The sequence below is a fragment of the Seriola dumerili genome, unplaced genomic scaffold, assembly GCF_002260705.1.
Source record: "Seriola dumerili isolate Sdu_G_001 unplaced genomic scaffold, Sdu_1.0 BDQW01000149.1, whole genome shotgun sequence".
Classification (NCBI taxonomy): domain Eukaryota; kingdom Metazoa; phylum Chordata; class Actinopteri; order Carangiformes; family Carangidae; genus Seriola; species Seriola dumerili.
The window spans coordinates 12,697,606-12,723,534 of record NW_019174404.1 but is presented as its reverse complement, the minus strand read 5'-3'; the positions used below and the strand labels follow the sequence as shown (position 1 = coordinate 12,723,534).

At 40.6% G+C, this 25,929-nt stretch overlaps 3 protein-coding genes across 4 annotated transcripts; 1 reads left to right on the top strand and 2 right to left on the bottom strand.

Moving 5' to 3' along the window:
• The first annotated feature begins 791 nt into the window (after nt 1-791).
• Nucleotides 792-3,403, top strand: zdhhc22 (zinc finger DHHC-type containing 22). Its single transcript, XM_022751216.1, has 3 exons — nt 792-871; nt 1,538-2,095; nt 2,188-3,403. The coding sequence occupies exons 2-3, from the start codon at nt 1,540-1,542 to the stop codon at nt 2,463-2,465; spliced, it is 834 nt and encodes a 277-aa protein (XP_022606937.1). The 5' UTR covers nt 792-871; nt 1,538-1,539; the 3' UTR covers nt 2,466-3,403.
• Nucleotides 3,404-3,515: 112 nt separating this feature from the next.
• cipc (CLOCK interacting pacemaker) lies at nt 3,516-9,153 on the bottom strand. Of its 2 annotated transcripts, XM_022751213.1 has the most exons (5): nt 8,978-9,153; nt 7,669-7,785; nt 7,032-7,201; nt 6,529-6,570; nt 3,516-5,927 (listed from the first exon to the last, which is right to left on the bottom strand). In XM_022751213.1, the coding sequence occupies exons 1-5, from the start codon at nt 9,000-9,002 to the stop codon at nt 5,130-5,132; spliced, it is 1,152 nt and encodes a 383-aa protein (XP_022606934.1). In that variant the 5' UTR covers nt 9,003-9,153; the 3' UTR covers nt 3,516-5,129. The 2 variants fall into 2 exon arrangements, with proteins under 2 accessions (XP_022606934.1, XP_022606935.1); XM_022751214.1 differs by lacking the exon at nt 6,529-6,570.
• A 2,138-nt stretch (nt 9,154-11,291) lies between these two features.
• Nucleotides 11,292-25,679, bottom strand: pgf (placental growth factor; the record flags this gene model as incomplete). The annotated part of the gene is made up of 6 exons (XM_022750988.1): nt 25,289-25,679; nt 13,607-13,643; nt 12,310-12,506; nt 12,113-12,192; nt 11,393-11,422; nt 11,292-11,307 (listed from the first exon to the last, which is right to left on the bottom strand). Coding segments are annotated over exons 1-6 (423 nt in total), but the record flags the coding sequence as incomplete, so codon positions are not given.
• Nucleotides 25,680-25,929: the final 250 nt, after the last annotated feature.

The window sequence follows — 25,929 nt, the reverse complement described above, 5'->3', positions numbered from 1 at the left end:
GAGGTAAAATGACTGAGGCTGCATTGCCACCTACAGGAAAACTGTCTTTCTTGCAAACGTCTACCGTCTAATTTGTTCAGACCAAACATGTCTGCTTTTCCGTCTCTTTTTCATTTACTCAAGTACATACAGATGAAGTACTTCTACTTTAGTGTTTCCATTTAATGACACTTAACCATACTTTTATTCCACTACAATATATTACAGTTAGGCTACTTTAATATAAAATAAAATATGATTCTGCATTGAGTAATTTAAGACTAGCCTAATATACATGAGTTTATTTCTTAAGTGACATTTTTATTAAATTTTTAAATCACTTTTTAATGATTTTTATTTGTAATAAAGTATCTCCACAGTCTGGTATTGCTACTAGAAGGCTCTGAACACCTCCTCAATCAATGTCAACAATAAAATGTTTACAAGGATAGGAGCTCTCCACATTCAGTGAGTGGATAAAGGTGAAAGCCTATTAAAAAAAAGCCTTAGCCAAATGTTGTGACTAACAAATATCAATTTTATTAAAACGAAAGAAAACATCAAACACTATATTTTCACACAGCCTGACTTATCTTACGTGGGTTTTGTGGTCTATTATTAGTCTATTGATGTGGTCTGCCTTAAAAGGTGAGATTTTCTTAAAGATAAAATTTAAGTAAACGTAGTAAAATTTTAAAAGGAGAGAAAGAAAACAGACGCATCCAGACCAACAGGCGGCGGTAGACAAAGGAACAGACACCCTTTTAATGAAAAAAGACGTCAATGTGGCTCAACATCACCTTCGTCTTTGCGTTTGAATGAACGTGCTGAGCTGTGAGCCGAGGCTCCGTGGTGCTGAAAGGACAGCTCCTCTGCTCTCTGACACCTGCAGGTAGGCAGCCCGGACATGGTGAGGACGGGGTTATTATTTTTTTTTTATTACACAGTTGTTTTAATTGCGTCGTCATGGAAATGAAATGATTGGCGCCATCACTGATACCGGTCTGATCTGTCTCCTGAAGGAAACAGCACTTGATCGTATAAAATGCTCCCTGTCATCTGGGGCATGAATGGGCCTGCAATGGAGCTTCCTGGTGTTTTCATGCGGAAGCCCCCGTTTAAGAGCATAAAGACCCAGTTTTAGGTTCACTGTGTGGTTTGCACTGTCTGTTACTGTAGGTTAGCAGATGACATGTGAAAAGGCTGGGATATTCTTGGTATTCTCAATGGCCCCTGAGAGTCCCCAGACCTACATTTGCTCAGAAATTAGTTTTTCTCAGAGCAGACTTATACAGACATTATCTATTTTAAAAGACCAGCCAGATCATATAATATTTATAACCTATCTTGCCTAATAGGGGGTGTATTACTTTCAATCAGATGCTTTATTTGAATAGTCCTGAACCAGTTCATAAAATTGGAAGGGACAGTCATCTAAAGGTAATCTGTAAAGACAACCAACTGAAACATTGCGTATGTTGTATATTTTTCTGGCCTCTTACTGTCATATAGTTTATGATGACATCATGCTTACTGTGTCTTCTTCACTCTCACACAGACATGTTCACCAGGATGTTAAAACTGAGACTTCTCAATGCTGTGGCACCTGCATACTTCTTCACAGCTACAGCAGTCACCTTCATTTTGCACTTCTGCTTTTTCATCCCAACGATATTCCCAAACCCGGACACATCACTGAGGGGGTCTACAACTCTTCACACAGTTGTTTTCCTTTTCTTGATGTTCAATGCACTGGGGAATTACATAATGACTATCAAATATCCTGCTGAAAGTGCCAACGAGACTGTGGTTCCAGTGTGCTCACCACACTGCTCGGACAAAGTGGACGCTCACTACCTCCTGAACGGCCGTCACTTCTGCAAACTGTGCAAGAAGGTTATTCTCAAGAGGGATCACCACTGCTTTTTCACCGGAAACTGCATCGGCAACAAAAACATGCGCTACTTCATCATGTTCTGCATCTACACATCATGCACATGTTTGTATTCTCTGGTTCTCGGTGTGGCCTTTCTAACAGTGGAGTACTCCATCTCCTTTGAAAACCCGCTGACCTTCCTGACTCTTCTCCCCCTCTCCACTGGCTACTTCTTCATGGGTGAGTTGCTGTGTATCTCTAGTTAAAGCCAATCATTTAAGGCACATGACTTCCTAAGGAATTCACATTCTCCTTCTCACACTTCTCCTCAGGAACAATCTCAGGCTTGCAGCTGTTCGTGGTGCTGATGCTGTACGTGTGGCTGGGCATCGGCCTGGTCTGCGCAGGCTTCTGCTGCCAGCAGGTCCTGCTGGTGGCACGGGGACAGACCTGGTGTCAGATGCAGAGAGGGCAGCTTGTGGAGAACCGCAGCCCCTGGAGAACCAACCTCAAGGATGTTTTTGGTACCCGCTGGATCCTCGGCCTTATCCTGCCCGTGCAGACAGTGGAGATGTGCTCTGACGACACAGATGCACACAAACAAGACTGAGTGATGACTACAGGTCATATCAATAGCTTCCAATAGCTCACACAAGCAGCACAAGTTGTAGAAAATGCTTTCTTGGGATCCATGTGGTGATTAATTCTAAATACTAAATGGCTGCTTTATGACTTCTAAAGTAGTCCATGAAATAGTTAGCTGTTAGCATACATTCCTTTAAGGACAGGAGCCATATAAGCAATGTGAAACTTTTGAATAAGTGCATAGTGTAAGTTTATCCTTTAAGTAGCTTTTTACAAGGCAATATTAAAGACAAATAAATTAGTTGTTTTTGAGGTACAACAGTTTTACATGCACTACTACATGCTTACATTAAAAATGCATGCATTCACAGCTTTGCAAATTTGTATTATGCTTTTGATTTGACCGCCGCATGGCAGTGCTCTGAGATTATTGGTCAAAGTGTATTGCTCTTCCAGACTTCCTTGTAGGATGCTACAATGTGACATTCAGGAAATTAGTTTTTACGACAATAATTCACTTTGACGTTAAGGGCTAGCAGACAGAGAAAACTACAGTGTCTATAGCATCAACTGCCAGGCTTGACACCACTGTTTAGACAATAAACTGTTACATGTTGTTGAGCCTGATGTTTTCTACTCAAAAGAATGTGACTCAGACAGTTTGATGAAGGTACAGTCATCTGCTCCTTTATAAGAATGGAGGGACAAGGAAAATGTGAAGATGATTACCATATTATTATCCAGGGTATTATTCACAATGTGCCATAATATTGTGTCTTACATGCTTACTGATGACCCCAAAGATGAGGTATTCACTAAACCACTAATGATAGGGCCCTCTGTATAAGAATAGTAAGGACTTTTCACTGTTATGCTGCTGCTAGAGCTACTGACATATTCAAAATCATGTGAAAGATGTTTTGGATTTCAATAAGTATACTTTTTAGAGCTATTTTGTCTATTCCTGTTATAACAATAAAAGTATTCAAATTGCAACAAGCAGCGAATCTTTGTTTTTCAAAACTGCACATGCTGAGGAAAGTGCAATAAATGACAGAGAGGAAGTTGTCTTCAAACAAAGTTTTATGACAGGTCATTATTAGTCAAAGTGACTAAAAGTGATACAGAAAGCACGTTTCACAATAACAGGGAAAAAGCAATCTCTGAAAACAAATTTTTGTCGCTCTCCTTTTCCCCCGTTAAAACCAAGACTGATTTGATGATTTCTTAGTTTTACAATTTCTCATGATTAGAAAATATCGCAACAGCAGTGTTTTGCTGCTGAAATAAATAAAACAACAGTTGACCTAGACTTAATGATTAAAACTGAACCATTTATGACTTCATTTGTCTTTACGGTTATCTTTCCACTGCAACTCTGAATGTATTATGGCACCAGAGCTATGGTTTGTTTTAAACTTTTAAAGAAGAATGTTAGTTCTTTGGAGACCTTTTAGTACATTCAACTTTCTTCTACATGAAGCTCACAAAGAAATACAGAAATCAAAGCTGCTCAAGCGTTGATATGAAGTACAAACATAAACATATTCAAAAGGCACAGGCATCCAGTTAAACATTTATATTCACATTATTTTATCAAGACAGAACGCTCATGTAAAGAAACAAGTCGTAACATTTGTCTAATAATGTTGCCAGTAATCCTCTAACTAAAGTGCAAGAGTCTGTAATAGGAAACTATATGTAAATATTTAGCTGTCATTTCTGTCTTAAAGTCAGTTAATACTACATCATATTAAGCTTAAAACTGCAGGGAGGAATGAGAATGGCAGCAACATATACAAAGTCAAGACAATTATATGGCTACAGCACTTCACTTGCTACATTTTAAGTTTTCGCAAATTCCTACGATCCTACGTCTTTAAAGGTATCTTGAAAAAAAGAGCTTGTTTTGTCAGAGAACTGGCAAACTCGTTATAATGTGCTTGGTTTGTTTATATTAGTCACACAGCTTTAGTCTTGGTCAAAAACAATATTAAAAATAAATAATACTGACACCAACTAACAACATTATATTAAAAAACAAAACAAAACAAAACAATGAACTCTTAACTGTAAGCAATCCACTTCCTGACAAAGGAGACATCTCCCCATTCAGTTACATTACTATACAATGTAATAAAAAAGTTAATAGAACAAAACAAACAAACTGGGTTTTCTATTTTACCTAAAAAGTAAAAATGATGCTTATACTTTCTCTATGGAAATCACATTCAAGGCATGTATGAGGAATTAACCCCATGTGTCCTCACATGTGCTGTAAGGCATGCGTTTATGCAATTAAAGTTCGACATATAGAAGGCATAGCCCTATTGCAAGTGATACTTGCTATTTTGAAACAGCAGAGGCAAGAAAATTTCTTATAGGCAAGGGTTTGAAATTTAAGCATGCTTCCTACCTCCCACTTGAGAATAGTGGATGTGTTGCAGCTTCATGTTTGGAACTTAGACCAGCAGTTCTGAATGTTTTTGTCTCTATTATTTGCAAATTTAAGATGATTTGTACTTACAACCTCCTGCCAAAGCATGAAAGCATATGGATTAGTTCTGTTATTGTTTGGTTAGTTATACTGCTTGATGCTGTGTTGACTATTTCAAAAAAGAAAGAGCTTTTCTTGTAAATCATCCTCTATCCCCATGATTGAGAACTGCTGGTCCCATGCACCGATACATTAAGCCAGGACTCCTTGAGCTTTAGCCCCGCACTGTTCATTGTCCATGTCCTGCAGAGAGAGCTGGAGTTTAGTCCAGAGCTGTGGGTCTCTGCTGCTCAGAGCCTCCAGCAGCAGAGCTGTTTGCTCTTGAAGCTGTTGTAGCTGGCCTTGAGTGCGCTTATTCTCCTTGATCAGCTGCTTTGTGCGCATGGTGATCCCCAGCAAGCCTGACTTGCTGAGAATATTGTAGGTATTGCTGAAACGTTTCAGTTTGTTGGTGCCTATTGAGAGGGCGTCCTGGTATTTGTCAGCAGGGATCCTGTCACTGTCCTCCTCTGTCCTGAAATCATCTGTGCAGGGGGGTGGAGAGCTGATTCCTGCCAGCGAGTAGAGAGCCTTGTCACTGAGCTGCTCGTGACTCTCGGCTGTCTGTGCCTGGTTGTTTGAAGCTTCAGAGTTGGAGACGGGTTTGACTGGAGTCTGCAGTGCTGGCTGTGGGCTTGGGGAACTATAGAGCCTGTGGCTGTGGTGGTGCCTCCTCTGTCGCTGGTCATACCCTGATGTTGAGTGCCCCCTCACCCTGGAGGATCCCGCCCTCTTAGTGGGCACTTCCGAGGGGTGAGGGGCGATTCTGGGGTACGACTTAAGGATGGGCATGTAGCTTTTTGATTGCCGGACATTTTCAGAGCAAGTCTTTGGAGAGGTGCTGCTGCCATTTGACACCATGGGTTGGAGAAGAACCACCTGTGATTGAGGCATCACCTCCAAGGGTGAAGGAAAACCCCATTGTTTTTCTGCTGGAGCCATTGAAGATGCCTAGGGGAGAAAAATATCTTTAATATTACACTATAATACAATACATTATGTATGATACACTAGTCATTAAAACACAAGGATCATATACAAATGGAAAAAACAATGAAATCATTTTCTTTTGTAAGTATTACACATTAAAAATAACAATCAAACTACAATGACCATGAAGACTGTACATATGCATTCTCTTAGCTGATGGAAATTTAACCATGAATTGACAATAAAGCCCTGGTTTACTGCAATCAAGAGTTATGACCAAATGAGAGAAAAGCCTAAACCAAAAAACAGAACAGTAGAAAGGTAGGAATGTTGGCTGGAAACTCAGCCGCCACAACAAGTCAAGTTTCTCTTATAAACTGGGAGAAAAATCTCTACACAAGCCCCTTAAGTTACCAGAACAAACGCAGACAATCACAGTGACAAAATGATTTGAGAAAAAAGACTGGGTTAGCAGCTAATTTAATGTCCTGAGTGAAACACCTTAGATGTGTGTCCTTCCACCTGTTTTCAATTTGTGTATAAAAAAAAAAAAAAAAGAGTGGAAATGTGGTGAAGCCAAATTGGAAAAATGGGAAACAAACCTAACAAATGAATGACTTACATGAAGCATGTGACTTAAATGTTCACTGGAGTCTCTGCTCCACTGAAGGGACAGATATTGGCAGCAGACGAAAACATCAGATATGTGTGGAGCAATGAGCAATGAGACTGTTAAATTCCTTAAATTAATACATAAAACACACAAAAATGCCATATTTCCATCATGTTTTCTATATAGTTTTCACTGCTTAAGGTTTGATTAATGCTCTTTTATCTGCATCATCTTGTTCACTCTCCTCTTCGACAATGGTTTTGATGGCACCAGTTGTTTATCTTTACGGCCCAACTCCTAATATTTGCATAACAGCAGTGGGTGGAAATGTGCATTAACTCACATTCTTTTCCTAGATTTCATGAAATTCAGCTAAATTTGCACAACATTTGGATGGAAAACCATATATTGACAGTTAGGGTGAAAAGCCAAACAAGCCCAATGTTAAATCTTCTAGTAGTAATGAAACAAACAGTGCTAGGGAGAGACAAACATACATTGCTGTATTTTACCTGATTTAGAACAAAGTTGTTCATGATGATCATGGGAGACAGTCCAGCGTATGAGCCTCCCATCACAGCCACCTGCGGACCATTCGGGTCCTGGCCGAATATGGACCCAATCCTTCCTGCATCTTCATTGTCAGTCAGATCAACTGTACTGAGGTACTCAGAGCTGGCATCTGCGGAGGGGAGTACAAGCATATGGGTCTCATCATGTTTAAAAGCAACAGATTGACCTCTCTATTGTGTGCAGTAACTGAGACAGAACACTAGTACCATGAAAATTGTGGCAGCTGCAGATAAGCACCTCTAGAGCAACTTGAAAAGGATACCATCAACCTGATGAGAAGGATTATACCAAATCCAAGTCTATCTTCATAGTGGAAATAAAGGTCATTAGAAAAACTGCCCCAATAGAGGATAAGCTACATAGAGAATGTGACCTAGATCTCCAGATTTGATTAAACTTGACCTTGTTTATGTTGCTTATGTCTTGACTGTAATTTTTCTAATCAGAACTTACTAATTATATGAACTTACACCACTTCATCAAGTGAGCCTCCAAAAATATAGAAGGATAAAAGACCTATATGGAAACAAGAAACTCAAATGTTTATTTCTGAGAAGAAACATAACTAAATCAAACCTGAGAAGCCTGAATCTCTCTCCAGGTCAGGCTTGGATGTTCCAAGGTGTGTTGCCCTGGTGAATGCCGGTGTCCTGTGTCTGTCAGGTCTACTAAAACTGCTCATCCTTGTCTCTTCTGTGTTAAGGGTTGAAAATCAAAACAGTTAGCCTGGATTTCATAAGAGCAAAGCCTAGCAAAGCCCTGCTGGAGTTCAGTTTGTTTCTGCCTTGAGTTTATGTAATTGCAAAGATCATAGGAACTAAGACTGAAAAAGTAAAGAGAAACAGTTAACTTGTACCTATAATGTTGTAGGTCTTTGGTTTTTTTTTGGTTTGGTTTATCTTCCTCCATAAATTTGGTGTCTCAAAGTATGGGTCATTGAGGACTGACTGAATTACTATTTAATCTGTGTTTACATAAATTATTTACAAATAACTGATGGGTCAGAAAGTCAGTGCCAAAATCAGAAACAGCAGTCTGCAAGGCCACACAACAACCCTGCTATTTATACATGCTTCCCTCTTTAAAATACTGCATCTTATTAAAACTGCTACTTTAAATTTTTTGTGTGTTAACTAAATTGCACAATATGTTTAAAGCATGTGCTTTGTGCTGGTATTGTATTCAATATCATTATATAAACAGGTGCTTATTTTGTCCTCTTCATTTAGAGAGAAAAGCTTGTGGTGACAACGAATAGGTTGAGATAATGTTTGGAATAGGACATGAAGCAGGTCAAAAACGTACAATATTATTTTAATTGTTGATCTGAGGTTAGCGTTTAAAGGCCTGCCACTCCCCCTCAACCAACCAGTCTGATTATAAAGCTAATGAAAGAGAAGATTTCTCCATTACCCGTCATTATATATATATGTAACGTATGATATATCACAAGGAAGAAAAGACTTCAAGGTTAACAATAAATAGCATTAGCTGGGAGTCTGAACTCTCCAGTGTTTATAACATCTTAATGCAGCTAGCGGTTGTTGCATACACACGCAACTTTGTTCAACACTAACGTTAGTTAACTGTTAACAACTTGCTGGAAACTGACATACACTGGTTAACTTCAACTTGTAAAAACAACTAAGCTGCGACAAGTAACAACATGTCAGTGCGTGAAATGCAACATTAACAACAGCAACGTTAGCTGTTGTCTGTATCCACGACAGTCTGTCTCTCCGTTTACTGCCCTGCCCCTACCCTGCTCGCTGTTAGCTCAGCTAGCTAGGTTAACGTTAGCTTTCTTAGCTTTAGCTTAGCAACCAGCTCATCACTGTACTATCGATAAAATATTTGGCTAATAGTTAATTTTTGCCATCCTTACCGATGCGTCGTTTGCTTGAAAACATGTATGCGTTTATATTGGCATCCAAGGTTATAGTTTTCCTACCGTTACCAAGTCTCTTGTCAAGCTAATGTTAGCTACGCCTTATTAAAACTACACAGAGAACCTGATTCCTCAACGACGTCTTACAGGCAACCGCAGGTCTCCAGTGAAACTTTCGCTTTGCCGCAGACTTCTTTTTCTTTGGCAATTAATCAAGGGCGTTAAATTCCTAATCTGCAAAAAACTATGCAACAACCCAGTGCTTTCTCTTGTTTTGGAAACATAATGCCTAAGTAGGATAGGTTATAAATCAGTGGTTGTCTGTCTTTTTTTTTTATTTCAAGGGAGGAGTGAATTGAGTGTAGGGACCTTTAAGTCAGTACTAAGGGGCTAAATGCCCTTATCAAACATGACTGGGCACAGGAGTTGCCAGGGAAACGGGTCTGATCCAGATGATGAGGCAACAGAGGCTCTTGATTTTGCAGTGTGTGTGGCCCCTGCAGGCTAATGTGGCTCTTCAAGCTGTAGATATGGGATAAATAGCCTACCTGTTTGTTAGTTTTTATTTACTCATATTTTAATTCTACTGTATATGATACACGTCTTTTATAAAACAAATATCGATATGGTATTGTAGGGCTATTGTTTGTGAGAATGTGAAAAAAGATATTGACAGCAATTCATTTAAAGGTAGGCTATTATTAGGATATCATTTGTAGGGGTTAGTCTGTGTTAAATAAAATAAATCACACAAGACAAGCTGAAACCATAACAATTTAATTACAAAATAAATATTTAAATGAAATAAAATGCTAAAACAGTAGAAATGTTACTTCTTACATTTTCATAGAGATTTTCTTTGTGTAGTTCATGAAAAAAATTTCAAAGGACATCATTTTACATAACTACTTCAGTGTTTCCAAAAACAGACAAAGGAAGACACCTGGGGTGTGGGCGTGTGTGAGTCATGTGTCACCAGGGTCCACACAAACAGAAATACTTTTTATATATCTGTGAAAACCTTGTGACCAAATTACAACAAAATAACAATAATTGTAATCAATATTCTTTAATAAGCATCAAAAGCAAATGAGGGCTGCTTGAGTGTATTGATTACTGTAGTAATCTGCCCTGTGATCTGCCCTTTCCTACTGGGCTTTGTCATGTCCACCATGCAGCCTACTGCACACTTTCTGGTGTGTTTTTTAATAAGCTGATTCCAGATGGCTGAGGTTTGTTTATTTAGAAAGCAGCTATAATTACTGCTCTATCCTGTCCACCAAAAACAAGCAATAAAGGGAGATTTCAAAGAACAATTTGGATATTTGACAATTTGATATATTTATTTATATACAACCTTCTGCGGAGTTTTCAGTTGATAAACTTTTCTGATCAATATTGTTCTTATATAGGTGTGAATTAGCAGTAAAACACCTCCAACTCCTGTCTGGTCACATGGCGCTATGGAGGGAGAATGGGATTGTTACTTTCATAACTGATAAATTGCCTTTAAGCTGATGGCATGATTGCTTGTGATTGATAACACTGTCTGTCTAATCTTATTTGTATATTTGACAGAGAAAAATACTTTCATTTAGAGCAGTTTAGAACATAAACACTAGAGGGAGACATTTCATTACTGCATGTACAAAGCATCTGCACACTCAGTCCAACATAGGCTGCTATGACAAGTGAAGATCTTTTGGATAATGTTTGAACAAAGACTGTTTGACAAACTTTTTACAAGTTGCTGGTCCAAATATATTCAGCTGTATCAATAAATATAGATTTTTTAAACATAACCACCTTTAAATACCAAATAAATCGACAAATTACAATAACTGATACAGTAATAACTAGTATAAAAGAAAAGGCATCAGTCTGTTTGATTCTACATTGCACTGGCTCCCAGGGATATCCATTGTATCAGGTGTGTAACAGCAGTGTTTCCACCAGTTAAAAAACACACTTCCTGTTGAACCTTGTCAATACAAACGCTCTGCCCATCAGCAGGAGGGCACGTCAGCAAAACAACCCAGCTTTTGGAGTCTTTGGCTGCAGACACAGCACTGATGGATGAGTGGAGGAGACTCCTGATGCCGTCACTGGGCTAGAAATAAATAATGAGCCACACTGCAACAGGGGGTTGGGTCACCACTGCAGTTACCTGCGAGGGATCTGGCACCTGAAAGACACAATAAAGAAAGCTGTTAATTGATAGCTGGAGGGTATTTGAATTCTTTCTCCCAAGATTGTGCCATCACCTGTCACATTCTTTCACTTTCTGTCTGTCCTTTCTCTTCCTTCCTTTTCCTCTTTGCCTTTTCCTACAACGAGAACAAAATCACCAGTAAGCCTCTAGTTCACTAAGATCAACAAACTGATGTTACAACAGTATACTTGTGTTCTTACCTTTCAACCTTCACAACAGGTTTCCTGACTCTGAGGAGTAAAATATTAGAAAGATTATCCAGGTGCAATATTATTAAAGTCAAGGTAAGTATTTTCCAACCCTGTCTCCTAGAAGAGACATTTATGTACCCCTAATTTGTTTTACCAAATATGATTGTTACGATTATGTTCACTGGTAACATTTTGTCTAGTGAAGGAAGTTCATTAAATTTTTGTATCACACACAAGTTACATGTGGGAGGGTGGGGTGGATGATGGAACCTGGAGACTGGGGTTTGTGTGGTTAGGTTAAGGCAAGAAAAGCACTTTTTGTAAATTTAGGAAAAGCTTGTGGTTTCAGCTAAGTGCTAATGAAGTAAACATGTCCCATCTCTGTCTCCACTGACTTTTTCAGTATCTGACCAGGACACAGATTTTTCCATTTTGTTGCCCAAACCTAACCATAAGAAACATTATCATGTGTCAGCTGCTATGAGAGGATATTGTAGGGAAAAAAGTGAAATATGTTGTCAGTGAAGTTTTGGCAGATACAGTGTGTACATTTTGCAACTTGGCAGATAGATTTATGAAAAACTTTTCCTCATTATGTTGAAAGTAAAAATGCAACTCAGCGGCATTACTTTGTTGTTATAAATTAGTAGCATACAAATGTCATTTCTAGGGTTGGTATTTGCATACTTATGAATATTTCATGTCACAAATTATGACTTGTTTTCTTACCTACATTCACATGTCTGATGCTCCACAAACGTCATCTCAACATATTCCTGACCCGGCTCTGACGGCCTGATTTTCAACAGCTGAGGGGTAAAATGAGGTAAGGTTACCAATAGAAGGAAATACAGTAGACATTGTAATGTATCACACAAATTTAACAAGAGCAATTATATTGAACCAGGCGATTTTTTTTTTCTTACCTGCATGGTGACGTTCGTGGTGTGTGTTGGATGACACTCCAGGTTCTCGTCCCCACAACAACCTGCACACCTCACCAGCGGCACACAGGAGGGGCTGTAGATGTGCTCCACTTCTGTCGGGTACTCCTGCACCACCTCCACAAGCTTCTCAATGGTCCGGCAGAAGCTTCGACCCCACACTTCTTGAAACATTAACACTGTGGATGAGAATAAGAGGTTAAGAATGGGTCACTTTGGAATTATAAGCCACTCAGCTTGTGTTTCTTATGAGGAATTTTGTTTTCAAACGATGACATAGTTGCAGAGCGGAATACAGGCGAATAAATGCAAACTCCACTGTTGATGATGCTGTCGTGAACAAGCAGTATCAGTAGCTACCTCAATAATCCAACTATGCCATCCTCATATCACATACACAGAAACCTAAAAGCAGCTGCGATACGCCACTGTGTATCCTGTTATCATTTTGAAATAAAAATGTTTGTATAATGTACAGTATGCTTTCCTGTGGGAGTATATGTGTAAAAGTGTCCCAGTTGCACAGTCTGTGTGGGAGGAACAGGGACGACTACAGCCGAACAAACAGAGAGGGAAGAGAAAACAAACACTGGAAACATGGCCATGAACAGAACCCTGCTGGAGCTGGAGCGGAGCTACCCCGCAGGCACCTCTGGGACTGCAGTGACCCCTGGGGTCACCGAATGGAGCCTGACACCACAACAGCTGTTTATAAAAGCAGACAGGCTGGGAGGAGATGGCTGGGGAAGCATCTACGGTAGAAAGATGAAGCCACGAACCGTAATGTTGTACAGCGCAAAGGGGCCAGTTCACTGGCCAGTTACTGCTCCTTGAGCTCACTGTATGTCCTCTTAATCCTCTCTGGCTGCAAGTTCTACAAGTCTTTAACGTCCAATCAATTTTCCTTTTAGCAGCATTAATTCATAGTGAGGGAGAAAGAGGACATGAGGAGGGAAGGTAAGCAGCTGAGTAATCCCTGCTAGTCCAGACATGTCCTGCTATTCTTTAAATCCAAATCAAATTCATTGACGAACGCACGTGCCCCATTTATGAGCTTAGTCATTTATATTCATCAGCAGTGCATGACAAACACAGTGTGGGTGAATACACCTCTGTTTAAAGGTACTTTGTCAGAACTAGCATCGGACTCTAGCAGTTTAAGAAAACAGTTACAAAAACAGTGAGCTACTTTTTCAAAGTAATCTTAATTCGCTTGCTGTAAAATGTTTTTTTTAAAAGTAACACCCATTTGAGAAATAAAACAAGTAGAAATTCCTACCTTCAGTTGTACTGTTTATACTTGCCAAAGGGAGACTCTGCAAAACACACAAAACATCCAAATGAAATGGTGAAAACTGAAACATAGATAAAAACAAACAAAAGAAATAGACATGTTCAAACCTTACAAGCCCCCCCCCCCCCCCCCCCCCCCTTCCCTTAACCCACACCTTTCAAACTTGAACATGAAATACAAACAAAATTTCCTGTAGATATGAAAACAGCATGAGCCTGCAGTTTTGCATCTTTGTCCTCTAGTGGTGAAAGTTGGAGCTACACTGATATAAAGTGGATGATCATGCAGCTTTTTTGTTTTCCACTCTCCGGTGGAAAAGTCTTCCTGACAAGCAGCAGATTCAGTCCCTCATATATATATCACGTTTGTCTGTGTGCCCAACTGTTTAGATTCAAAACCTGTTTCCTGTGGTGTAAGATTCAGCTCTCTATTTATTTTCCCATTAATGGTTTCCTCCTCCGTCTTGATTTTTTCCCATCATCCCATGATAAACAGAGTGCATTTCTCATTCGCCAGGGAAAACACAAAACCTCTAGTTGACTCCATCTCAGGAAGGGAAATCTACATTTTAACAAAATACCCTCCAGCAGACAGCCCAGGACAGGCGGCAGACAACCTGCTTCCGCAATCTCCCCTCACCACTGGTGTTACATATCAGTGTTTCTGTCACACACACACACACACACACACACACACACACACACACACACACACACACACTGTAACACTGTATACACACTGATAGTGAGATTAGCTGAAAGTGTTGGGCCAAAACTTGATATACGATAGAAAACAGACAGACAAGGACTTTCCGAGATGATGGAAGTTAGGACTGTTGCTTTTTACACCATCTGTCCGTTGCTAAATTGCATCCACTTCCTGTTATGAACCAAAATTAGTTTGAGAGTGAGGATAGCATCTGTCAGCACAGTGCTATACTCAGCTTTTTTTCTTTTTCTCCCAAACAATGTGATTAAAGAGGAATGTCCTGCTTTGATGATGATGATGCATTCACACTCACACAAACATTTCGGAGGTTCCTGTAAAACTGTCACTGAGATAAGTGTCAGACAGGTCTGTTGTATTTGGGGCCGATCAGTCTTCTCTGCAGCAGAACATATCATATGACAGACTTCATATCAATAGATACAAGGGCTTCCGGTCAACCACTTAGGTTCAGTCCTCCCTGTGTTAGGGGAACTGTTGAGGCATCTCCCTTTTTTTTTCCTCAGAGTGGCTGGTCATCTGGCCAAAGTTTACAGCTGTTCCTCTGACAGCACAGTTTTCTATAGAGTGGCGTTCACTGAACTGTGCTGGTTTTATAGCAGCACCACAGGATATAAGCTCCACTTGCAGAATATTCTTTATGCACAGCATGGGAAAGTCACAGTTCAGTTTAAGTTATTGTTAAAAGTCATTTTCACTCTCTGGGGCATCGATTATTTTTTTTTCATCCTCTGCAGCAATGCCAGGCTGATAAAATAAATCCTTTTCCAGTGTTAATTGGCATATGATCTGCTCTCTCTCTCTTCACGTCTACGGGTGTTCATGAGACTGCTCCACATCACAAGGGCTTTTTGGCTCTGGCCTCAGTTGCCGTTGAGAATGTGGTGAGGTGGGGAGGATTTTCTGACCTTGTCATGGGTTAAGCCTTGACATGGCGAGGAAGCATCTTTGGCAACCTCCTGTGGTTGAGAACAGAAGAGTGAGTTGGCCACAAGACGCTGCCAGATTATAACAGGCTGCATGAGGATCCTCACGTAGTCATTCCTTCCTCCTTACAGTATTAACTGTGTGATTAATGGTGACTGGGAGGTAATTCAGCTCTTGCAAGAAGGGAGAACCACTTTATATCAATAAGTGTATAAACTTGTTGAATAAACCCCACAGGCAGGATCACTTCCTGAGTAGTCCTCTCAGGGGTTTCACTTCACTCTTAAGGTTTCACTTCATTCTCTGATGACCTTTTTCAGGGAGTTTTTTCCCTTGTCCTCTGTGAGGGTCTAACATTGTCATGTGTCATTTTCATTTATTGTTTTCATAATGTGGGTGTTAAGACCTTTGCGACTAACTGTGATTAAAGGCTATGCAAATAAACTTGACTTCACTCGACCTGACTATAAATTCTTTTAGTCTTGGCAAATGAAATACCTCTACACTGCGTCCTCTGTGTTATATGTACAACATCTGGGGTGTGGAAAAGAAATCACTTAAAAGCTATATTCTGATACTAGCTAAAAACAACAACAACAAGCTTACTGCCTTACAGCTTATTGCCATTTCACAGAAGGACAAATATCTTAACTGAGTTTGCAAGATTGATTTCCAAAAAAAACAAAAAAACACAACATATCTTGCTGTGGACGGTCGATTAAACATCAAGAGAGCGAAAAGCAGCTGTGGAGTAAGTAGAGCGGAGCAAACCCTTATTTGGTAACAACAATTGTGTAAAGAAAAATGTATGTGATGTACATTCAGCAAGCATTTTTATTAGGAACGTTGTCAGAAACATTCCTTTGAGATTCTGCTGCATGTTGACATGATTGCATCACATCATTTCTGCAAATTTGTAAGCTGCAAATTCATGTTCGACTGGATTCAGGTCTGGTGACTAACGAGGCCACTGAAGTACACTGAACTCATTATGCTCATGAAAACCAGTTTGAGACGATTTCAGCTTTGTGACATGGTGCATCATCATGCTGGAAGTAGCTGTTAGAGGATGGTACATAGTGGCCATAAAGGGATGCAATGATACTCAGATTCAAACCATGATTTATTGGTATTAAGGGGCATAAAGTGTGCCAAGAATATATTTCCCACACCATTATACCACCACCACCACCAGCCTGGGCTGTTGACACAAGGCATGTTTGGGCCATAGATTCATGCTGTTGATGCCAAATTCTGAACCTACCATCTGTGTGCCTCAGCACAAATCCAGATTCATGAGACTACTGAGACTACGTGAGACCAGGCTGCTTTTTTCCAGTCTTCAACTGTCCAGTTTTCGTGAGCCTGCGCCCACTGCAGCCTCAGATTTCTGTTCTTGGCTGACGGGAGTGGAACCTGACGTGGTCCTCTGCTGTTGTGTGTAGCCCATCCACCTCAAGGTTCGACGTGTTGCGCATTCTGAGATGCTTTTCTGCTCACCACAGCTGTACAGAGCGGTTATATAAGTTCCTGTAGCATTTCTGTCAGCTCCAACCAGTCTGGCCTTTCTCCTCTGACCTCTCTCATCAACAAGGCGTTTCCGTCCGCACAACTGCTGCTCACTGGGTGTTTTTTGTTTTTCGCACCATTCTGAGTAAAAACTCTTGGGACTGTTTTTCGTGAATATTCCAGGAGATCAGCAGTTTCAGAAAATACTCAAACCAACCCAACTGGCACCAACAAGCACGTCATCGTCTAAGTCACTGAGATCACACTTTTTCCGCCCATTCTGATTTTGATGTGAACATTAACCGAGGCTTATAAAGTGTTCGGTGACTGTACATTTGCATTGAAAAAATCTAGAGTGGATGCTGGAGTAAAGACGGGATGGGAGAGTTAACAGATTTGGAGCTCACAAATGTTCACTGATCTATGTCAAAGTTGGTATAGTGCATAATCGCATGCCTACAGCTAACACTTTCTTTATCAAATACTGTGTTGGTATTTTTTTTTAAATAAACTGCTTATATATATACCATATATATGTTTCTTAAAATACCATAAAAATCAAATGCCCATCTTATGTTCCAGGGCCCAAAGATGGTACCTTAACATTGCTCATTACTCTCAACAACAGCTTAAAAAAGTCATAGATTTACATATTATAACACAGAATGAGCAACAACAAAATTTGAGAAGCTTTCCTGGCACTTTGATGAATGACTTAAGCAAGTAATCACTTAGCAAAATTGTCATTGATTAATTGTCTAATCCTTTCATCACTACTGTTGGGCCAGAGGATTCCTGTCTAAAAGTCATTCTCATTGGATAATTAACATGTTGGATATGTAATAGAGTCACGGTCCCCCAGGCTTCCCTGATCTCTGTCCCATAGTTGTACAAGTTGTTTTCTTCTTCAAACAGCTGTTTTTATAAGCAGCACAGTGTATCTGTGCTGCCGCTGATCAGATTGGTCTGCAGAGTGAGGGGCAGTTAGCTGGAGCAAGAGAAGTTAGATTAAAACATCTCTAGCAGTTACAGCAGTAATGAAACCGTGGCATTATGGGTTGTCATGTTTGATTACAAAGCTGCTTTAAAAAAAATAGTCTCCTATGTTTCTGAAGTCTCCAGCATAGGTTTGTAAGCTGCTGCCTGAGAGTTTGCTCCATCTTCTGGGTCAGATCAGAGGAGCTGTTGTGTCCCTGGGCTCCTGCTGTCAGGCCACAGAGGCCCCGGGCCTCATTACTCTCCACTCCCACACAGCTGAACTGCGTCATCTTTAACCTCCTTGCTTAACTCCATCTGTCAGAGGAAGGGCACTGTGCGTAGGGAGCAAAAATAAAACATGATGGGGACCCAGCATAATGGTCATAAAAGGTTTTTCAACTTTGAGGGTCAAGCGAGGAAGTGGGGGCGTTGGGCAATTCAACAGCAGGTACCATGGTCAGTTGCCAAAAAGATCTGGATACAAGCCAGGTTGTATACTCCACAGTGTAAAGTACTGCAAACAAAATGCAGACAGGTTTCTTCGACAGTTTAACCTAAATAGATAGGACTCCTTCTCCTGGGTGACTGGACTGAAGAATGATACAAAACTAGAAAAAATCATTGGGGTTTCTCTTCTCCTTTGGATTGCAAAACAATGACTGTAAAGGGTGAATCATGCTTGCCTTGTTTCCATGTAAGTTGAAACAGAAGGAACTTGAAGAATCCTGTTAATCACCAAACAATCAACAGAAACAATTTCTTTTTAATCTGGGGGGTAAAATGTTAATATGCTAAAAATATTAATTTCTAGCAATGAAATAATCAGATTTTCATTCATATATTGTTGACATCTCCATAGTGATGACAGAATATCACCAAACCTGCTCATTCATGGTAGTTTGGAGATGTTATTTCATATGCTCTACTTCACCAATGATGACTGACATTCTGGTTCACACCTCTTGTGTTTGACAGTGCCAACGGGTTTCATTTATGCTTTTCAAAACAGAGCCAAGAATCTGAAAGGTGTCACTATCAGTACAACAATTTACTAGTATTCTCATGGCTAGGATTTCCACACATCAAAGTCAACAGCATGATATGGTTACCAGTCGGCACACTTTGGCTAAATACCACTTCTACAAGAAGTACTCTACTCTTTGCCGTATTTGGTCTAGTTTAGTGACCTACCGCAGCTGGAGAGGGAAAATGTGGATTTCAGTTCCAAATCCTTAAGAATAACAGTGAAAAATTAAAACCACAAACATGTAATTATCAGTATAATCAATTGGCACGCGTGTATTATCAGATTTACAGCTACTATGGCTGTAGTAGTGTATTTTAGGCCTCTTAACACATTTATCACTTCAGTCCAGAGATTCAACTTGACTGACTGACTGAGGTTTGCAATACCTGAGGTGAAGATTGTCACCAGACTCACTAGTATCAAAGAACTGAAATTAGTAAAGGTGTCAGAGTTCAGGAGTGCTACAGTATGTGCTTGGTTTAATTTTGAGCAAAAGTGGCCTGGCTGAGTTTTGGAAGCCTCCCCTCTTCAGTTCTTCTTGACTCTGGCAAACAATGATCCTAGCTACTGGGCATAATGCCATTGTTTACAAAGCTTTCTGCAATGGTTCAAACTTAACCTTATTCGGTGAGGGTAACAGAGTGGATAAACAATCTTTGGATGAGACACAAGCTTGTGGCTCTTGAACTGAGTTGAATGCATGGTATGGGGAAGTTCAGCAGAAAATAATAATAATAAATAAAAAGCAAAGCTAGGCCTGGCCATAATCCGGGCCAGTGAAGCACCTGCATCTCCAACTCACTGAAAACATCTAGGCCAGGCAGAGAGGACTGTATCCTCGTTCTGACTAAAGCTCGACTCTGAACATGAGACCACACAGGACAGAGAGCACTAGAGCAGAGAGAGTGAATACAAACACAGAGACAGCTAGACGAGTGAGAAACAGAGCTACCTCCCTGCCTCACTGATCTCCCTCATCCATCCTTTATCGAGAGCCAGATTCCACATCATCAACACCATGACCACGACATTAATTCTCAGAGCTCTCACGGGGCCTGCAGGTCACTGTATCTATTCTCCAGCGCTACAAAAGAAAGCTGGGTTCTGTTTTGTATACACGAGAGGGGTGAAACTGCAAACGACAGCGGTGCCATTACAGGTCTGACAGTAACCAGCTGGGTCTCTAGGGTGGTCAGGTCAGGGCTTGTGATCACAGAGCGCTGCCAAAACACCAGCAATCTTCAACAGAGCGTGGTAGATGTGCCACAACAATTTCTCAAGAAATCTGGGTGAATGGGGCCTTTGAAATCCAGAGTTATGCGTATGTAACGTACTGTCTTGGCAGGTTGCAGGGACTTCCTGGAGTCCCTGAGGGTTGCCTGGCCTCATGGGGACAAAAAGACTCCAGGAAATAACTGTGCCTAAAGTTAGATAAGACATACCCAGGCACCTAACCCGTTGTAAAACGAAAACTTACAGGGCAGCTTCCCTCCCGTTTCAAGTCTTTATGCTAACATATGCTAACCATCTCCTGGCTCTAGCTTATTTAATGCATAGACACGAGAGTTGTATCGATCTTCTCATGAGCCTCTCAGCAAGAAAGTGAATAAAAGTACTTCCCAAAATGTAAATGTAAAACTATTCCACTATGATGCAGTTTTGTCAAGATAATGCAAAGATAATCATCCCCTTTAATAGAACTATTTCGTTCTTGACAGTGAGCTTGGTTACGAACGATCATGTTTTCTTCGAGTAGTAAAAAAACAGGGGAGAGGTAAAGGTCCATATAAATGTTGATTTAGATAAACACCATTTCCTCAGTATAAGTCCATTAATACATGCACAAACGTCCCCCCCTAAGACACACACTCAAACACACACAACCACTGTGTAAACCGTTCACCCCGTCCGCAAACACACACGCACACACGACACAGGTCTTGAGATAAGGCTGACCGGTGGTAATTGTGGTCTCTATTACAGTAAACGCTGTTCTCCCTGTGTAAACCACAGTAAATTACATCCAGATGGGAGATTAAAGCTCGCTGAGTAGACGGCTGCCCCGAGCAACGCTGCTCCTCCTCCTCCTCCGCAGGAGGAAGGAGAAATCCATATTTCCTGATTGAGGTTGAGACTCTCCCCTGGGCTGGGACATTACAACTCGAGAGAAATACCACAACAATGCAAATAAAAGCCCCATCAGTCAGCAGGTCACTACCACTGCATGGGCTCACATGCAGATATGTATAACTAGGAAGATGTTCAAGTGTGTGAGCGAGGCAGACACACAGGGTGGAGGCAGGACTTGACTTTTTAATGTTAGGTCGTTGATAACTCGAGCTGCATCCTGACAAAAACTGAAAGCCACACTCTGTGTTTTCTGTTGCTGTTAAAGAAAACAATCTGCTTATGAAACCTCATTGTAACAGCTCGAAATGTGACATCACGCCAACTCTCGCTTGGCTAAATATGAACAAGAACAAGAAAAACACATCTTGAGCACAAACACAGACACACGTGTGCGATGCCAATGGTCAGACTCAAGTCTTGTTTTGTTGCCGGTGATGATGTAAAGGAAACACCTGTGTAACGTCACGTCCTCACAAACACAGACATGAGAACAGAAGGTGAGGCTCATTGCCTTCTTTTTTTTATTTGTTTTTGCTCAGTGACATTAGGAACATGCTTTCCTGGAGAAGTGATGAGTAGAAGACAAATGAGTTGGGCAAGAAGCGTTTCCCATATCTGGTTTCTGTGATTTTATTTGAAGAAAATGCTGTATTTTAAAAGAGAAACCAACAAAGAATTTCATAATCTCATACCAAAGAGGCTTATAATTCTTATCCTTCGCTGATTTGCTTAATATAATGGACTTTTTTTTTGGAGGATTTGAGCTGATTTCTGAGTAGTGCAGCATCTCCAGCACTGCAGTGTTTCTTCGTGGAAAGACTGACTAATGTCAGTCGGGTTTGGTTATGTTGATGCAAGATTTCACCTGTATGTTTCACACACACAATCACAATGACAGTAAAGGAGAAGGATATGTACAGCATTCCAGTGGTTTTGTGATAAGGTGGGGAAAGTTATGAAATGGGCAGGAGGCAACAGGTAGTGCAGTTATTGGCAAAGCTCCTTGAATGTGCAGAGTGCAGTGCAGATAGGAACGGAGAAGGGATAGTAACACTGCTGTGGCTTAAACACAGACACATACACAAACACTGCATACACAGGAAGTGCCAATAATACATCAAACAGGAAAATGGAGAGTGTCAAGGAATGTGAGCAAAATAACCGGTGGATGGCAGTTATGTCATATTCTCCACCAGACAGCCCTGGCGATAGGGTGACCAAGAGGCCACCATTGTTTAGAAGGGAAAGCCAGGTGCTTCCACCGACAGTCAAGAGCCATACTGTATATACATGGGACCAGAGTTTCATGACAATGAATCCCAACTGCACATATTAACAGAGTGCACATATGACTCACCGTGATGACAGAGGGTTACATAGTTCTATCAGCTGCAATGTTGATGTTGGATGAATCACAACATTAAGCAAAAATGATCTATTGTGAAATTGTTACTCACTATATGACACTTAATTAATGTGGTACTTTATGCTTTCATCTGTGATGCATCATTTATATACTCAGCTGTCCTAACATCTCACCAAGCACATGCCTGTACATGACCACTGCACTGACATTATTTCCACTATTTCTCCCAAACTATAACAGCAGTGGCTGCTGGCTTAGTGCTGTGCCCTGTTTGCTGTCGCCAGCTAAGTAAAATAAGATTAAAGCAGCACTGATGTCTCATTTTTACAATGGCACAACTACAGTCACTGCTAACTTTCAACAATGGTTCCCAACATGGCGTTTGAAAGCCCTAAAAGGGGTCACAAGATAAATCAGGAGGTAAACAAGATTATGTTTATTTTTTTCAGACATTTCTCTTATAATTGATTTCCTCTTGTGAATACCATACCCTGATCATTTCTTTTTTATCTCAGATGGCTTCTAAGGTTCTAAGGTCGTAAACTAGTAGACACAAGTAGACTTTGCTTTGTCTATGAGGTCACAAGCCCAAAAGTTTGGGTTTCACCAAAGTAGACTAATATTACAATGTTGCAACCACAAGTCAGTATGAAGATGTGATGATGAAAACAATATGCAGCTACTACAATTAACATCTGCCTTATTTCATCAAAACATATTTAAATGACTGAGGATTTCCATTTATAAAAGAAAGGGATACACTACATGTTTCTACCACACACGTATGCACACACACACACGCACACACTGAACTCTGCTGTAAATCCCTGGTAGTAAAGCAAAATGATTAAGAAGTTAAACTTAACCCCACCCTCTCTTGGCCGCTCCATGTTTCATAGCGGACATGAATGACTGCATGAGTCACAAGGCTGCTGACGGCAGATCCAGCTGTGACAGAGATGAAGAATCATCATTATCAATTAGTGGCACATATTCATGGGTTGAGAATCCCAAAGAAAGACATTTATAAATAGCATTGCCAACCACATGGCCAATGTTTGCTTTTTCCACTTTGGTATTCCAGTCTGACAGTTTACTGCGGGAGCTGGCAAGACAGACACCCACCATAACAGTCTCATTTTGTCACTGTGAGTAGAAAAGAGCTGCTAGTGTGAGTGTCACTTGTTTGCTTAAAATGTGAAATATTTAGTTCCTCAAACATATTCAAGCCTAAAAACCTCAAAGTGTTTGTTTGCAGTGAAGCAGTAAAATAGAACAATCTTTCCTTTTTCAGATGATCCTTCAACAAAAAGCCATTAATGGCAACTGAAAGGTAAGAGAGGGACCCAGAGCTCACAAATAACAAACTCAGATCCTCACAGACCGTCTGCATGACAGAGTGGACGCTGAATTTCTGAAATGAACCGTTTACATTTGCTGTCAGTCTTCATGGCAGCGGGGGGCCATTTAGCCTACTACATGTTGAGGGCCCTGGATTTTGTCACTCCTGTTTTGACTAAGCAGGCCATGAGCTGATTATGAGGATTAGTGGAGATGTGGTGATCCCATGCCTCTCCCACTCACCCTCAACTCAGCAACAGCTGCAAAGTCTCCAGTTAGACAATCTGGTGGGACATGGAGCTTTTTTCCAAACTTGAGAGCCTGACTGAGTCTGTGTGTAATACTTCTATATGTGGACTGCAGCCTGGAAAAAGGTAAACTGCTGCGGTGTTACTTTTAGTTCGACAGGCAGCAGCAGTGTATGGAGTGTGACAGTAACAATGAATGGATGCAGGAATGGACTGGTTTTGCATTAAACATGAGAGACATCAGAGACAGCTGCCAGCCCTCAGCCACCTTGGGAGGAAATCAGAGACTGAATGGGTTCAACAGCCCGAGCGTTAGTTGGCACAAGTCCTGCTGTCCACTGCACATCTTCTTACAAGTGTCTCAACAGCGCGACACAGGGCCTTTGAAAGAGGCCTCACTCCAGTTTCAGCTCTGTCCTGTTCTGGCACATTTTCATTAAAAGACTAAAAGGCAATGCCAGGCAACAGAGAACAGAACGGCTTTGTACAAATCCACTGTCGCCTGACAGTGATATGACTAGCCTGAAATGAAGCTTCAATAGAGTTTTACACACACACACACACACACACACACACACACACACACACACACACACTGGTTCATCTTCATTGTCCTGATATTTCACCCTGCATTGTATCCATTTAACATGAAGTTGGATGCAGAGATAAAAGACAGGAAGGAAGAACTGTCGGTGCACATGCAAAGAATTCAAGACTAAACTTTCTTTTCACCTGTTTTACCTGCAAACACTTTATACAGTTATTATATAGATATTATATAGATATTAGATTATATATCATACAGATATATTGTTATACAGATACTCTAGGTATTACCATATAGATATTTATAGAAGAAGGGATTACTTAGACAACTAAAGTAGAAATCAGAGCATTTCCTTTATGGAAATCTACAGAGACAAAGAAAAAAAAAAGTCCTCATCATAAAGGAGTGAACGTAATCCACGTCTGTGAAACTGGCCCTTAAAGCACGATGCGGCTGTAATTATGAGCTCAGTAAGCTTCGCCAAATAAAACAGTGAGTCACTTTGCATCATGTGTTCCACAGGGAGAGTGATGCAGTTTGTCACGTTCCGTCTTATGAATGAAATGAGCAGGATGGCGCTCATTCAAAACGGTGTGAAGGTGTCAAAGCACAATGGATTGTTATCACTTCATTATTAACAGTGTTCTGCTGACTCAGGCATTTTCTGTGCACATTTGACTGATAGCAGACTATTAACATATCTAACAATTTGGACATTTTTTCTTACTTTGTTGTTTAAATAGCAGACATCACGGAACACGCACATAATCTAACTAGAGAGAAAATCTTTATGTCACAGTCTGATTTAACTCTGAAATCATCTCCTTTTCAAGTAAAGTAAAGTTTCTCTGAATGTTAAACTTCCTACCTGTGCAGGTGAGAGCAGCAGATAAAGCGCCACCGCAGTCTCGATGACAAAACCGAGTTTCATTTCGCGATGTCTGCGAGTGGAGAGGGGGGGCGGCGGCTCCCGGTGCTCACAATAAAACAATCCAACAAAAGAGTCCCAAAATACTCATAAAGAAAAAAAGATGCTGACTGAGAATTTCCAAGTCATCTGCTCCCGCTTTGGTGTAGTGCTGGGAATGAGTGCAGTCACGTAGCTCCTCTGCCGCGTGTAACCTGATGAAGTAGATTGTGCTTACTAATGAACAAGGCCCCGGAGGCGAACTGGAGGTGCTGGGACAATAAAATAATACACTCTCAAAAAAAAAAAGAAAAAAAAGTTGTTTTTATATTTACATTTAAAACCAACTGAGTCGAAGCACAAAGCTTTAAAAAAAAAAAAAAAAAAAACAACAACTATTGTTTAAAACATGAAATAGCGGCAGCCCCGTTTTGACAAAGTAAAAGCGTAGTGTGTTCAGCCCAAAACTGTTGATCCTCTGCTGAAAAAAAAAGCATGAAGTTGCAGCGACAGTCTCAGTTTTCACTCCTGCTCTGAGCTCCAGTCGGCAGAAACACACACTTGCCTCTAATTGCCCCACACTACCTTTTCACAAGCTGGCC

Coding starts and splice junctions, on each gene's coding strand:
- zdhhc22 (XM_022751216.1), top strand. CDS start 1,540: ATGTTCACCAGGATGTTAAAACTGAGACTTCTCAATGCTGTGGCACCT. Junction 2,096..2,187: donor CACTGGCTACTTCTTCATGG/GTGAGTTGCTGT, acceptor ACTTCTCCTCAG/GAACAATCTCAGGCTTGCAG.
- cipc (XM_022751213.1), bottom strand. CDS start 9,002: ATGTTTTCAAGCAAACGACGCATCG. Junction 7,202..7,668: donor GAGAGATTCAGGCTTCTCAG/GTTTGATTTAGT, acceptor TCCCCTCCGCAG/ATGCCAGCTCTGAGTACCTC. Junction 6,571..7,031: donor ACAACTTTGTTCTAAATCAG/GTAAAATACAGC, acceptor CTGTCCCTTCAG/TGGAGCAGAGACTCCAGTGA.